At 39.9% G+C, this 16,636-nt stretch overlaps 1 protein-coding gene across 1 annotated transcript; it reads right to left on the reverse strand.

The window, feature by feature from the left end:
• Positions 1 to 57: 57 nt before the first annotated feature.
• Mc4r (melanocortin 4 receptor) lies at positions 58 to 1,061 on the reverse strand. Its single transcript, XM_013018926.1, has one exon. The coding sequence runs from the start codon at positions 1,057 to 1,059 to the stop codon at positions 61 to 63; it is 999 nt and encodes a 332-aa protein (XP_012874380.1). The 5' UTR covers positions 1,060 to 1,061; the 3' UTR covers positions 58 to 60.
• Between the last annotated feature and the right edge of the window lie 15,575 nt (positions 1,062 to 16,636).

Raw genomic sequence — 16,636 nt, forward strand, 5'->3', positions numbered from 1 at the left:
GGGTTGTAGCAGAATGCAAAAGTTTTTAATGCAGGATTTCAGTATCTCCCGTGTCCCCATTTAGTATCGGCTAGACAGGTCACAGAGGCTTCCCAGGGGATACCAACAGATGATCTCTTTGAAGGTTTTCCTCAGTTCCTGACTCCGGAGTGCATAAATGAGAGGATCAATGATGGCATTGCACATGATCAGAATGAGATACAAGTTAAAGTGAGACATGAAACACACACAGTATGGGTTCTGGGGACACGAGATATAGAATATTAAGTGGAGGAAGAAGGGAGCCCAACAGACCACAAAGACTCCAATCAGGATGGTCAGGGTGATCGCTCCCTTCATGTTGGCCCCTTGGTGGATGGTCCCAGTGCCCGGAAGGACAGCGATTCTCTTAATGTGAAGTCTGGCCATCAAGAACATGTGGACATAGAGCGAGGCCATGAGAACCAGCATGGTGAAGAACATGGTGATGAGGCAGATGATGACAGCACTGCTGTCGGAGTAAACGATGAACAAGACACCAGACACCGAGCAAGCTGCCCAGATACAACTGATAATGATGCCCACCCGCTTCACGGTCATGATGTTATGGTACTGGAGCGCATAAAAGATAGTGAAGTACCTGTCCACTGCGATGGAGAGCAGGCTGCAGATGGAGGCCAGCAAGGAGCTGCAGATCACCGAGTCAATGACATTGTCAATGTTCACGGTGAAGCCCTGCGCGTCGCTGTCGGTGCTGTTCAGCAGGGTGATCACGATGGTTTCCGACCCGTTGGAGACGCTCACCAGCATATCTGCCACCGCCAGGCTGCAGATGAAGAAGTACATGGGCGAGTGCAGGTTCTTGTTCTTGGCTATGGCCACGATGACCAGAATATTCTCCAACAGGCTGATCACCCCCAGGGTCACAAACACCTCGGGGGAGACGAAAAGTTGCTCGTAGCATCCTCCATCCGAGTAGCCCTGGCCCGGGGCCTGGCTGGCATTGCTGTGCCCTCGGTAGGCGCTGTGGTTCCAGAGGTGGAGAGCCGTGCGCATGCCGGCTTGGTGGCTGGAGTTCATCTTCGTGCCGAGCAGGTGCGCGGGCAACCTCGTGCTGCTGGGAAACTTCCGGGTCAGAGGTGCTCCGTTATTGTCTCCAAGTTTTCTCACCCTGCGTGTGACACGGCTCCAGAGGGGGCAGCCGCCACCCTTGGAGGGGGGTGTTATTATTGTTGAAGATTAGTTAGTGCTGGTTTAAGTCTGCTTCAGGTACGGCTCTGATGAGAGCCACATGAAAGAAACAATCCCGGGCTTCAGCGTTCACTCTCCGATGAAGGTGGTCGGTCTGGGCTTTTCGGTTCTCACTTCGGGTCACTTTTGTTAGTCTCCTGCGTTCCCTCGGAGCCGCGGTGCCACGCGTGGGGAGCCGCGTCTGCCCCGCACATGCTCGATCGGGCTCCGCTCCGAAGTGGCCGCTCGCAGCCGCAGCTCCGCTCGGACCTGCGATGTGTGAGTGAGCGGAGGCGCGGGGCCGCCGCAGACTTTTAGGTTAAGTGGAGAAAGGGGTGTGTGTGAGGGGGATGCTCCGCGTGGCTCCTCCTCTGTGCTCTCCTGACCAATCGTGGAGAAGGGGAGGGGATCTGCTCCGCGTGGCTCCTCCTCTGTACTCTCCTGACCAATCGTGGAGAAGGGGAGGGGAGCTACTCCGCCTGGCTCCTCCTCTGTGCTCTCTTGACCAATCGAAGCGCCGGGCAGGTCCGAGAGAGGGCCCCCTGGGCGGAGCGGCAGAGCCATGCCCACTCGGTTACCCCAGGCGCTGCCCGGCCTCCGCTGGGAGGAAGAAGCAGAACAACGTAAGACGTTTGCTTTCCCTTGCCCAGTTTTCAAGGGTAGCAACTTGATGTCTAGAGGTCTCTGTGATCCTTCTGGAAGGTGTTTGGAAGCAGCAGGGTTTATTTCCCACTGAAAAAGAAAAGTGTGTGTGTGTGTGTGTGTGTGTGTGTGAAATGAATGGAAAGCATGCTGGTATTTTGTGCTGTTGAGTTTCACTACTCTTTTCTGTGCTTTTGGTCCAGCATACTGAATTTATCTTCTTCATTTCTTTGAATTAAGAACCCAGTCAGTAATGCTTCAGTTTTAATAAACCTGAAACACGGGGAGGATAGTAAATAAGAAAGTGTAGGCATGCTAGAGGTGGAAGCACTGTGTAGATAAACTGTAGCAAGGAGCTCAAGACAGAACTCGCCTCTTATGCACTAATATCTGGTCTTCTTTGGAGGTAGTTTCTGTTAACCTAGCTAGACCCCCCCCATCCCCCTTTTATTTCACGATATTCAAAGCCCAGGTAGCATTGTTATATTTATTTGGAAAGAAGACAGGAAGAAATCACTAAAGAAGGAAAATCCTGTTTGCAATAGTTTATTATATTTGTCATAGTTTATTGTATTTGTCGGTTTACTTTTACTTCTACAGTTGAAGGCTCCATAAATTAAACCTGTAAATAACTTGGCAACTTTACTCCAGCCAAGACTAGTGAATGTCCGTTAGTTAATGGATATTTTGCTCAAGCTAGACTTGAAAGGTTGAAGCAAAGTTACTTTTCATATGAATGAAACTCCAGGTTATGACAATATACTGGTGTACTGTCATTTTCTTAGAATTTTTTTTTGGAGTGGGTGCTGGCCATAAAAATAGCAGAATTATTCAGGGGCCATTCTTCATGTTGTAATGGAGGTGGGGGCTTTATTCTCCTTCCCTTCTGTGACAGTCAGTGCTATTATCCATGAGCACTGAACTAAACTTGGCTCTTCCTTCCACCTCTGGAGATGCGTGGAGCTGGGTGGCTGAATTCTAGTACAGGAAGTGTGGCTCGTCTTCACACTCCTGCAGTCCATGGAAGTACTGGCTTATAGACACCAAACCGTATTACACAGGAAACTCATCTCCCTAAATGATGGTGCAGAGCACTCCACTTTCTTTTTTTCCCTCCAGCCCATCAACTACCCTGAATGTAATAAGAGCAAGCAATAGTAGCAAAGCTCAATCAACAAGTAACTACTGAGATAATGGAGTTGACCCAAGACAGCAGCTAGCATTTATTTAATTGGACTTTCAAACTTTTTTGCTGAACCATTAACCTTATAGCTAGCCTGACTTATATGAGAATCGGATTTCTTTTTTTCTATTTTGTAGTGAATTATCTAATCATAAGCAAGAGAGCAACAATCTATTGAATTATGTAAACACCAGATAGTCAGCTGGTGGTACATTTTCCTGCTTTGTCTGTCTCAGAAATTCTTATGGCATCCAACTTACTCTTTTGGTTAGGGTTTTTGTTGTTGTTGTTGGTTTGTTTTTGAGGAATGGCTGTTCTGTACATCTCAGGCTATCCTTGAACTCATGATCCTCTGGCCTTAGCCTCCTCAGTGCTGAGATTACAAAAATGTGCCACCACATCCAGGTCAATTTATCAGTGTTGGGGGTCAGTCACTCTTGGAATCATATCAGTGAAAATTGGTGCTAAACCCAAGTTCATGAAGGCTTACATTTGCTTATTGGCATTCTTAATTCGGTAAAACATTGTTCTCATAGATATGATTTTCAACAATCGTTTACACATGTTTGAAATAACTTAAAGTCTTTTAAGTATTAACCCAAACATCTGGACTCCCTCAGGAATAACTTTTTGAATGATATTTTTTCTATGAATAGCTGTGTGTTCTTATTTATTTGTATGTCTCTTGTTTTTGTTGTAAACAAAAAAATCTTCAATAATATATGACAATGACAATTCTGGAAATCATATTTCTTCCCTTTCCAGGGTTTTTTGTTGTTGTTGTTGCCTGCTTGTTTAGTGATGTGAGTGTGTGTGTGTGTTTGTGAGGGGGGTTTGAGCTCCTGGGGTTTGAGCTCAGTGCCTGAGTCTTGTCCCCAGATTTTTCACCCAAGGATCATGCTCTACCACTTGAGGCACAACTCTACTTCTAGCTGTCTAGGTACTGAATTGGAGATACGTCTCATGGACCTTCCTGACAGGGCTGGCTTTAAACCATGATCCTCAGATTCTGAAGATCTAGGATTACAAGTGTCAGCTGCCAATGCTTAGCTGTTTAGTGACCTTTCTGAGAGATTTCTGTAATGCCTGTGCTATGTCTGTGCATCCAGAGAAGTCCCTGCTTTGTTAGCTTATTAGTACTTGGACAGATAAAAGTAAGTCTCCCAGTTTTTGCTGAGAGGCTCTCACATGTTGGGGTGATCAGCCAGTCATTTGGCCACTCTACTTCAGCCTTTCTTTCTGCTTTCGTAGAGCTCTGAAGTCAGACAGAGGAGAGAAAAATTAGCACCTTGGGTCTTTTCTAAGCTTACATACAGCCTAATACATATACAGCACTTTCTAGCTAATATGCAGAGTTTTCTGTCATTTGTTTTCTTTAATTGGAGACTAAATTATAAGAGGATTCTATAGTATCTTCAAATATTTTTCTTCCTTTTTAGGAATTTTACTAGCATATGTTAGTTGTAAAAGAGGAAGATTCATTGTGATATATCCATCCATCCATCCATCCACCCATCTATCCATCCACCCATCCATCCATCCAATGAACCTGATCAAACTCAAGCAGTATATCTATCTCTCTTCCCTTTTTATAACAACTTAGGTTTCATTGTTCTATTTTCATAATGCATAAAAAGTACTATGACAGTGTTTGTTCTCATTCATCTTCTTCACGGGTCTTTCCACTGGAACTTGCCCCCCTCTCCAGCCTGTTTTACTTGGCTGTGACTCATTTTTCTTCAATATATATTAATTGTGCAAGGATGTTTTATGGTGGTAATTAACATGTGCATATACATTAGTTTCATCAGATCAAATATTTTCATGCTTGTGTTTTACAAAGATATTCTAGCCGATCATGGTTTAAAGCCAGCCCTGTCAGGAAAGTCCATGAGACGTATCTCCAATTCAGCACCCAGACAGTTAGAAGCAGAGTTGTGCCTCAAGTGGTAGAGCATGATCGTTGAACGAAAAAGCTGGGGACAAGCTCAAGCCCCCAGAGTACCCTCATACACACACACACATTATATGACACTACAAAGCATTATATAAAATGTACAATGAACAAATCTGTGATCATCACTGGCAGAAGAAATAAAATACTGCCAACGTTGAGGCTGTGGATTTAACTCAGTGGGAGAGCACTTGTCTGGCAAGAGCAGCATCCTGAGTTTGGTACTCAGCTCTGGGGAAAAATACCAACAATGTATTCAATGTGTTTGAAATCGGCAATGTGTCATGCCCACAGCCTCTACCCCACCGTCTTAATTTGATGCCTGTCGTCTATTCCTAAGCTGGGCCTTCTATTTTAGGAATGTTGTAGAATCACCTAAATCACCCTGAATGAAGATAATCAGTGGGAGAGTGAGATTAGGTCCAATTAAGATGCCACAAGTTTCAGTCTTCTTCCTTTAACTTAGCTGCTGTTTCCTTCAACAAGTCCCTCTGGGATTGCTTGGTGCCCTGATGGGTTTTCTGAACTAATTACACCTAATCAAGTGCGTTCTGTAATCGACGAATGTCCATTATTCCTTACTCTAACATTTGTCACTTAGTGTCTTCCACTTAGTGTCTTTTATTCAAAAAAAATTAGACAGCAACTTTCTCCCAAAGGAGACTATTTGATGAATAATTGAATAACAACCTCATATTTGTTTTCAATTTTAGGTAAGCCATGCATATGAAAAATAGAAAAATAAAAGAATTGATTGAAAACTTGAATAAAATGAAAATGAAAACTTGGAAACAATTTAATAATTGACCAAATTAATTTCTTTTATTTTTTACATGAATATTATTTATGTACATTGATCACACTGAAATCTCAAGAGATTACAAGAAGTGTAGTATATAAAATCATAATATATAATATCTCAAACTTATTTATTGGGCATTGATTTATAAGATTGAATATTTAGTCAATTTAAAAAGGAAATAGAATCAATATGTTTTCCTCCTGTGGTTTAGTTATCTGTGAGGCAGCAGAGATACAACCAGCAATGTTGGACACATTGGCAGTTTACTATTTGTGAAAATTTATTTCCAATCCTGTTTTCCATTAACACTAAATGGTTTTAGTCTATAATTTATCTCTGTTCTGAGAAAAATCTTCGTCTTTCATTTTAGTGTTTCAAATATGAAACATTACCATACAGAAATGTTTATCAGGCTGTATTACTTGGAAATATTATTTTTAGGAGACATTCCTAGATTTTCCACCTCAAAAAAAAAACTCCCAAGTAAACCATTTTGTAAAAGATTGCAAACTCAAGCACTCCCTTGAAATTTCAGAGTTCACATTATCATATAAAGTTTCTGAAATTACAGAAAATTGCTTAACTCCATTATTTCCCAAACTTATTGGAACAAGGATGTTTCTTTCCCCGTTTTGCTTTTCAAGGACCTACTGTTACATTCAGTTCTACTGTAATGTTTCCTCTGAAATGTCAATGTGTTCCCAATTTAATTGGTATATCAAGAAACATTTTGAATTGAAAGTAAATTTGGGGCCATTTGTTTTGCACAAGTTTGTCCAGAAACAATTAGTGAATATGGAAACTGCACCCAACTGAACTGGACATACAGAGACACGCAAAGCACACACATCTCAAGAATCTGCCAGCGACCTCAGCTCACTGCCCTTGTCAGGCGGCAAGGCCATGCAGCCATGGCTTCAGACCTTTCCGAGAGAGTTCAGATCACCTTTCCCTGATCACGTCAGAGTAACCTCAGGCCCAGTCCTTCTGAAACTCCCCTCCACAAATAAATTGCACGTCTTTCCTCTTTTTAGGTGTCGCATATGTGATAGGTTTATACAAGTGTAAAATGGTGTAGAGTGCTTTTGTTTTATATGGTTCCCTTTAAAAAGAATATGCTACGAATTAAGTTTTGGTTATTGTGCTGCTAATTTAATTTTTTTAAAAGTTCTCAATTTCATTTTTACTTACTGCTTGACTTTCCAAAGCACATGATTGTTTTACTCATGCATTCTATTATGTTAACATATAACTAAATGTACCATGATATGAAATATATGTTCACTGAATCCCAGTGTGGAAAACATGGACCAAATTACTCTGATAACAAAATAAATTTCTGTTTAAAATACATTTCTGACCTTGATATAAAGCACCTGTAATTATTCTTTAAAAATCAAATGAAATTACTGTTTATTATTTTCTTTAAACATTTATAAAAAGGAGTTGTCATTTAACAAAACAGTTTATGGATACAGTGCATCTTGATCAATGCCACTCCTTTCAATATTTTTCATCCCAGTTCAATCCCACCTCTTCCCTTGCTTTTATTAATTCTGTATATATACAATGGATATTATTCTTTTTTGTTTCTTTTTAATGTTTTTTATTGTAAAAATAGTATACAGAGGGGTTACAGTTACATGAGTAAGGTAATGAATACATTTCCTATCAAACATTATTACCTCCTCCTTTGTTTTTCCCCTACCATCCCTTTCCTCCCCACCTCCCCACCTCCCCTCCCCACCCAAGTTGTAAAGTTTGTTTTCAACATAGTGTTTTGTACATCTCATTGTTACAATGGGTCAGTCTGTATCCTTATTTCAGCATTTTGTTATCTCCCTTCCCCTCCCCAAATTAGAAAAATGTATATACAAGATGCAGGGCACCGACATCAAACACAGTGAAAACAGGGGTTATACTGTGGGGGAAGAACATACAAGAGAAACAAAAAAATCATATAGTACATTTTAAATATGGTAAAAACGATAGCAAGAAAGAAAAAAACCCTTGTGTCCCTATCTTGAGCTCATTTCACTTAACATCATCTTATATGGTCATATGTACATAGCTGTTGACCTCTTCTGCTTATAATAGTTATTGCAAAAACGGAAAACCATGGGACCTATGTCTCGTTGCATCTAGCTTACTTCACTTAATATAAATTTTCCAATTCTTTCCATTTCCTAACTGAATATTATTCTTGTATATACAAAAATTTAGTACAAGCATTGCATTGTATTCCAGTATATATGATGGGTACTGTTTCCTTGTGTATACGGGAATTTAATACAAGTATTGTATTCCAGTATATACAATGGATACTGTATCCATGAGTGCATTCTCTTCCCTCTCCCTTCATTTGCTTGTCAATTTCCTCTTGACCCCACCTTCTGTTTTGCAGGTACCCAAGTTTTTTTTTTTTTTTGGGGTCCGGTCATGGGGCCTGAACTCTGGGCCTGGGCACTGTCCCTCAACTCTTCAGCTCAAGGCTAGCGCTCTACCACTTGAGCCACAGCGCCACTTCCGGCTTTTTTCTTTTTGCTTATGTGGTGCTGAGGAATCGAACCAAGGGCCTTGAGCATGCAAGGCAAGCACTCTACCACTGAGCCACCTTCCCAGCCCCGGTACCCAAGTTTTTTATGTCAACTTACATATACATTTTTTAAGTCTGGTTATATTGCCTTATAAACCTGAGACAGCAATTTGGTTCACAATTCACACCCAATGTATCAAGAGCTAGAATTAAAATCCCAAGGCTAGGATCCAGCTCTATTTCTTTCTCTTTCATGGTAGTGCACCCGGAAATCCGGAGATCTGAAATTCATCTGTAATAGCAACTCAGGCTTCCAGGTTCCAAAGCCAGAAGCCAAATGTTGCTGAGCATCACAAACAAAAACCTCTTAAACATAGCACAAAGTAATAAAAACTTTAAAGAAACATCAAGAAAGAGCTTTGGAGAAACTCACTTTTCAGTATCAACTTCTGGCTCTTTTTTTCCTGAAAGGAATTTGGGAACTGATTTTTTTAGTTGTCTATTTTGTTCCTTTTTTTCTTTACGGATTGAAAATTTGACAGAAGTGTAGACATTCATTCCCATTAGATTAGTACCTTCTTTGAAATTGTAACAAAGCTTTAAAAAATGAAACTGTCTACCTACTTGGGAAATGGATCTCAGTTCAAGGCCAGCCTGAAAAACAAGCAAAAAATAAGATATAAGATCCCATCTCAACCCCAAAGTCCTGTGCAAAGGATGTGGCTGTGGTCCCAGCTCCTGGGGGGCCAAGGGTGGGAGGATCCTGTGCCAAGGCTGGCCTCAGGCAAAGTGTAAGATTGATTCTATCTAAGAAATGGCTACAAGCAAAACCCAAACAGACAGAGGAACAAAAATCCCAATCAAACACACAACACCCCTGCCTTTAAAAATGTTTTTAAAAGAGTGTGCAGGCTGAAACGGGGGCATGGCTCAAGTGGTAGAGCCCTTGCCTAGCAAGTGGAAGCGCTCAGTTCCCCCAAATATGACAAAAAAACACACTGCTAGTTACATCTGTTACCGTAAATTTGTATGTGAAAAACTGTGCATGCTCAAATTTCATTTCCATAAAGTTAGTGTCATCATCATTATGATCATCTAAAAGGTAAGATACAGAGAAGATAGATAGAGATTTACAACCCCATTATGAAAAAAAAAATCCTTCTTTGAAAGAAACCTGAAGTGGTCTTTAAAGCATTTGGCCACTTTGGGAAAACCTAGCTTTTGCTTTTCAATGCGGATTTCCTTGCTTTTGCGGGGTACAGATGATAGTAGAATATTAACAACCTCTTCTTGTAGGTCATCTTGTTTTTGTTTGTTTGTTTGGGTTTTTTTGTTAATTAGGAGATTGAACTCAGGATCTGTGCACTGTTCCTTTGCTCTTTTGCTCAAGGCTAGCTCTCTACTACTTGAGCCACAGTGCCACTTCCAGTTTTCCAGTGGTTAATTGGAGTTAAGTTTCATGGATTTTCCTGCCCAAGCTGGCTTTAAACTGCAATCCTCAGCTCTCAGCTTCCTGTGTAGCTAGGATTACAGGTGTGAGTCACCAGCTCCAGACTTCTTGTCCTATTTTGTCAGTCTTCCATCAGGAAATATTCCAAAAAGAAATAAGATATAGTTGAAGTTACAGGGTTTTCTTTTGCAGTGGATATAGTGGCAAAGGTTTATTATAAATCTACTCTTAAATTTTTAATTGTTTTTTTATGCTTTATGTCATTTAGTGCTGCAGAATTTCCTTTAAACAAGAATCTGTTTTGAGACATTAAATAAAATAGATCTTGGTATTCTTCCCTTTATGATCTCATAAATTTGCATTATTTTGTATTGCATGCCACTTAGGGCACTTGTGCTGTTTACTGCTTTTGATTATATCTGGTGAAACCAAATTGATAGATGTCTACAATGGTGTGCATACCAAGCTCTTCCTATGACTCTCCAAATAAGAAATCACAAAATTACAAAGCCCTTTACTCTTTATTGATCCTATATTATAGAAAAAGAGAAAACATAATAATGTTTCACACTGATATTATGAAGTCTGTCCACAAACGTCCATGGAATGTTTTGGGCAGTCAAACCCCGCACGGATGAGTTTTGTCATTCTATGTGTGTGAGAATTATGAGTGGCCCAGCAATACATAACAAACACATTTTGAAGTTTCCTTCATAAAATTGTTTGTACTTGTGTTGTTTTTGATTGGGAAATCGCCCATTTGTTTCTCCAAATGTCTGAAGTTATTTTAAGGATGTGTCCTATATGTTAGCTTTCCGTTGCTATGACAAAATACCTGAGAGAATCACCCTTAAAAGGAAGAAAGGTTTATTTTGGCTTACAGCTACAAGGAGTTCAGTCCATGGTCGCCTGGCTTTGTTGTGGGGAGAAAGACCAAAATAACCAGGATTATATCATAGAGCAAAGTTACTTACTTCATGGTTTTCTGGAAGGAGGTGGGTGGATAGGGAGAGGGAGGGAGAGAGGAGAAGGAGAGGAAGGAAGAAGAAGAAAGAGGGAGGAAGGGAGAGGGAGGAAGAGGGACAGGGAGGGGGAGAGATAGAGAAAGAGGGGGGAGGGGGAGAAAAGGGAGGAGAAAGACAAAGAGAAAGAGCTGGGGCTGAGGTCCCAGCCTTCCCTTCAAGGGCCCCTCCCTCCCAATAACCCAACTTCCTCCCACCAGACCCAGCCCTTGAAAGGGCTCAATGGGATCGTAAACAAAGCTTTGCTTCCAAAGCTTTGGGGCTACTTAAGGTCTAATCTGTAATAAGAAGCATGGCATAGCTTATTCCAGCCTTATCGCTGTGCACCCTTTGCCAAAGGCAGGGAGCCAGGTCGTTTCCATTCCCCTTCAACCAGACATTTGCCCCGGAAAAAGAAAAACAAGGGTGGCAGTGGAAGATTTTTGTGCCAGGGAAGGAGATGTTGAGCAGGCTCATGCCCATCTGGATGCGTGTGGGGCAATTGAAAGCGGGCTCTTATGTCATTATCTCCCATGATTTTTCTTAAGGCAAGTTGTTGAGTAGCAAGGAGGAGAGTTCACTCAAAGAAGGGGTTTTATTTTTTTATTTATTTTTTATTATTTTATTTTATTTGTGAAGATACTGTACAGAGGGGTTACAATTACATGGGCAGGATAATGCGTACATTTCTTACCAAGCATTGAAACCTCCTCCTTTTGTTTACCCTTCACATCCCTTCCCAGCCTCCCCCCTCCCCCCCATCCCAATCCTTCTCCTTCCCCCTCCTTCCCCCCCCCACCAACGTTGTAAAGCTCGTTTTGGACATGACAACTTGTACTTCTCATTGTTGCAACAGGTCCACCTGTATCTTTAAACAACTGGTTTTTCCCCATCTCCTCCACAAGTTATACTGACATCAAATATAGTGAAAGCAGGGGTTATACTGTGGGGGAGGGACATACAAAGCAACAAAGAGATAATCTTATAAGTGCATTAGAAACACACGCATGAAAGAAAAAAACATTAAGATACATATCTAAGGGTTCAATTTCCTGACATCACATTATCTGACCTTTTCTGCTTGACTCATAGATATACTAGATATTGCAAATAAGGGAAACCATGGGACCTATGTTTCTTTGGGCCTGGCTTACTTCACTTAATATAATTTTTTCCAAGTTTTTCCATTTCCTAACAAATGGGGCAATGTCATTCTTTCTGGTGGAGGCATAGAATTCCATTGTGTATATATACCACATTTTCTTGATCCATTCAGCTACTGAGGGGCGTCTGGGTTGGTTCCATATCTTAGCTATGGTAAATAATGCTGCAATAAACATAGTTGTGCTGGTAGCTTTAGTGTGGTCTTGTTTGAAGACATTTGGGTAAATGCCCAAAAGTGGGATTGCTGGGTCATAGGGGAGTTCTATGTGAAGTCTTTTGAGGAACCTCCATACTGCTTTCCAAAGTGGTTGAACAAGTTTACATTCCCACCAACAATGAAGTAAGGTTCCTTTCTGTCCACATCCCCTCCAGCATCTGTTGTTGTTAGAGTAAAGAAGGGGTTTTAATAGTGAGCGGTAATAAGGATTGAGCCCCTGTGCTAGAGACCACCTCTGCCTCTCTGATCCATTTCAAGTGCTCAACGTTTCCTCCTCTTCGTTCCCCACTTCATTTTTTCAGCCTTAAAAATAAAATCAGTTTTCCTCATTCTGCCCCTCCACTCAGCCTAAAGTCAGCCTTCCTTGGTCATCACCGGGCTCCAACCTTATGTTAAAGCAACTACAAGTCCCGGGTTCACAGCCAACTGTCCGGTTCTTGTCTTGTTTCAGTTCCGAGTTCCAATAGAAAATTCAAGGCAAGGCCCATGGTAGGGGCCATGTGGAGGAGTCCTTCTTGCGTTGGAGTCATCTCCAGATGACTGTGATGAGCAGAAGGGTTGAAGGCCCAGGGAACTCCACTTCTGAGGGGTAGTTGGAGAGCAATCACCATGTTTGGAATGTGAGGACATTTCCTAGACACTTTATCAATAACTACATAACTTGCCAAAGGGGGGAAGAGAAGGAATTTTCTTCCCTTTGGAGATAGAACTAAAAAGGAGGAGCAGCTTGGTTCTAGAAATCCTCCTTGTAGCAATAATGATCTGAAAGCGAGAAGCCCAGGGAACATTAAAATTGAATTAATAAAATGCAATAATCTCAGTCAATCATTGTCCACATGGTGAGGCTATTGGCTTCATCCTCTGCATGAGCTTTCTTTTAGGGTGCTTGGCTATGTAATGCTTTTACTTAAAATCTACGTAGCTAAAAAGTAGACTGTTACCACGATCTTTTCTACTTTCTATATTCTTGGACTCTAAGAACGATGCAAAGGGTGGTGGTTATATCCCAATTCAGGCAGGAAATGAGAATGGAAATAGTGATATGTTTAGAATATATCACAAATGAACACTTACCAAAATGGATAGTTTTAAAATCGAATTTGATAATGAAATATTCTATGCCATGAAGCAATGTACTTTTGTGACAATTCTTTTAGGTCAATGGCTTTATCCCAAAATCTATTAAATTGTTAGGACAGTGTGTCTTTGCCTTAAAATGTACACTAAAAAGTTTCTAATAGATAATACTGTTTTCCCCGTAGACTCAATTAGAGTGTCTTTTATTGCCATGTTATTTGTTTGGAGAGATAGAAAATACAGCCAATAATTATCTGGCAAGATATAAGAGGGTACACGATGTGGGCAGATTGGATTCTGAGGGAATATTCTGCAAACTTAATTGAAATATTTCAGATACAAAATGGATTTGCCTTTGACTGACTCACAGAATGGCCACCTCATCAACATTTAAAATAGATTCTCATCCTGCCTGTTCCCAGACACCTTTCTACTATATAGCCCTGAAACTTGTCTGCTTCTGGCAAAAGAAATAATTGTACTTCTACAGGGAACTTTCTGATACACAATGTCTCAATATGTGCATATAGCTTCTGTCTATGACACCAGGAGTATATGTGCTACAAAAAGAGAGATTATTTAGATGTCTTTATACTAATTTTGGCAAATTTTGTATTAAAATATGTTTATTCCAATCAATATTTATTATTTACAAGGAAAAGGACTAAAATAAAAAGCTAAGATGAAAATAGAGTTAAAAGTTGCTTCTCCTGAAAGTTGCTAATGATTCCTTACATTATCCTCATTTATTAATATATGAGTACTATGTTTTTGAAAAAAGTTAAGATTGAAATTAGAATGATTAGTGAATTTCATTTCACAGACTTGTTGAGTTATCACATACATATCTAATTTTTATCCTTACAAAAGTTAATAATATGCGTATTTCCTAATTTACTTATTACTTATTTTTACATAGTTTTATTCTACTTTTGATGTCAATGTATTAACCAGACATATTAAAAGGTTCCACACAGTGTTTTCATACATATGATCAGTGTGCACCAATCCAATTCAGCTCCCTTTTTGAAATTAATACATTTTTATTGTGAAAATACTGTACAGAGGGGTTACAATTACATGAGCAAGATAATGAGTACATTTCTTATCACAATTACATGGGCAAGGTAATGAGTACATTTCTTATCAAGCATTGTTGCCTCTGCCTTTGTTTCCCCTTCCCATCCGTGCCCTCCCATCTCCCCTCCCCCACCCCAGCTCCCTTTTGTCACTCTCCATTCCTAACACTTCCATCCCCAGTCATCACTACTCCACATGCAGGTGTGTGTGTGTGTGTGTGTGTGTGTGTGTGTGTGTGTTAACTTCCACACATAAGATATATGCAATGCTTCTTCAAAAGGTCTCAATAGTCACCCAATGGGTGATTTTAGGCAAAGGTCCTTAACATTTATAGAAAAATAATTGGATCTTTTGTAGAGAAGTAGAGAAAGAAATAAGATATTATTTAGAACAACTATCTAAAGCTCTTTGGTCATTCATTCATTCATTCACTTCCTCAGTATCTCCTAACTGTCCATGATTGACCGTACACTCTGCTAGAAGCGCCAGGAGAGTATATAATGCCACATGGCTATATGTAAGAAGCTATAAGAAGCTATAAATCTTATAGCTCCTTCTGTCAAGTTCTCTTTTACTAGTGAAGAAAAGCCTAAATAGACTCTAGTGGGGAACAAGAGAGAGAAAGACAGAGAGAGAGAGAGACAGACAGGCAGAGAGAGAAGATTTAACAGGAGTTGAAAACCTAGGCTGTATCATAGGTTTCCTTAAAACAGTATCTACATCAACTATTAATGTCTACATGGGAATTAGTCCTATTTTATATAAACAAACAAGACCAAACCAAACGACCATGGGAATTTCAGGTCAACAGAGCAATGTTCCTAATGGTATAGAAGTAAAAACCCTTTTACTCCTCATGGAATAAAAGGATACAAATCACACATAGACTGCTGGAATATAAAATAAAAACCAAAAGGAGTAAGGAAGTAGGTTGGCAGAAAGCTAGCTAGGAACTTTTCTGAACACATTTAATTTTATTCTATAAAGGTAAATTTTAAAGAGATATTCCATGCTAATATCAACTAGAGGTTGATATTAGATATTAGGCATGAGGAGTTAACTAGATTGTTGAATGTGTCAGAAGTTAAGCGACAATTTGAGAAGAAATGACTAATTCAGCTTGAATATTGTAAGTTTAGTTTGCTTATACATTTGTTCCAAAAAGTAGAAAAGCCAGAAGCCAGTTAATTATATGTCTGTCTTGAAATGAAATTTGAAATACAGATTTGGGATTGATGATTTAACCTTATAAAGTACATAACTTGAGAGGACTATTATGCAGATAATAAAAGCAGATGAGCACATATTCATTTGGCTGTCATATTTTCTGAATCAAGGATAGCCTGATGAGCAACCAATAGTTGCAACTTTGGAAAATGATAGTTCAAACATGAAGTTCCCCAAGTACTGTAAAGTAGGCTAACCTTATGGTGACTTATGCTCCAAAACTCCTGAGATTCCATGTGGATCGGTCTAGAACATACTGCACCGTATGTACTTGTGTGCACTCCTCAGCTTGAAAGAAGAAAGATGACCCCAAGGTTTTCTTCCAGACTTTTTTATTTTCACCTATCACCTTCAAATTACCCATTTGTTCATTCAATACCTTGATGCATTGCCATTTTATTAGACATGCTATCATTCTGAATGTTAACATATTAACTAATGAATTTAGGGAAAAAAAGCAGTCTTTTTCTGAATAACTCAATTATAGTCAACAGTGTATGAATATTACATGTGCATATACATATGAAATATTTTTGTGTTTTATTTTAGCATTCAACATCATATATAGTTATATAGCCTAATAAGTATTAGACACTGAGATTCTTTAGTTAATAGTTAGAAAATTGCTTTTCTTATTCAGTGTAAACACTGTTTGGAAGAGGAGGAGAAATGGGACTGTAGTGAGTATGGAAAGTTGTTCAAAGTAAATTCAGGGCATTTATAGAAACAATAAAAGAACCCCCCTCACAGCACCAATGTACATTAATTCACAAACATAAAATGATTTTTAAAAAGAGAATGTGGGAAGGAAACATTTCATTTTTCTTTTTCTTTTTGTATTGTGAAAATACTGTTCAGAGGAGTTACAATTTTATGGGCAAGGTAATGAGTACATTTCTTATCAACCATTGTTGCCTCCTCCTTTGTTTCCCCTTCCCATCCCTTCCCATCTCCCACTCACCCCACCCACCACTTACCTCCGCGCCCCCTCCCCCCCGGCCAAAGTTGTAAAGTTCATTTTTTCTTGGGTCCGGTCGTGGGGCCTGAACTCTAGGCCTGGGCACTGTCCCTCAGCTCTTCAGCTCAAGGCTAGC

Source organism: Dipodomys ordii, unplaced genomic scaffold (assembly GCF_000151885.1).
Source record: "Dipodomys ordii isolate 6190 unplaced genomic scaffold, Dord_2.0 Scaffold43, whole genome shotgun sequence".
Taxonomy (NCBI): domain Eukaryota; kingdom Metazoa; phylum Chordata; class Mammalia; order Rodentia; family Heteromyidae; genus Dipodomys; species Dipodomys ordii.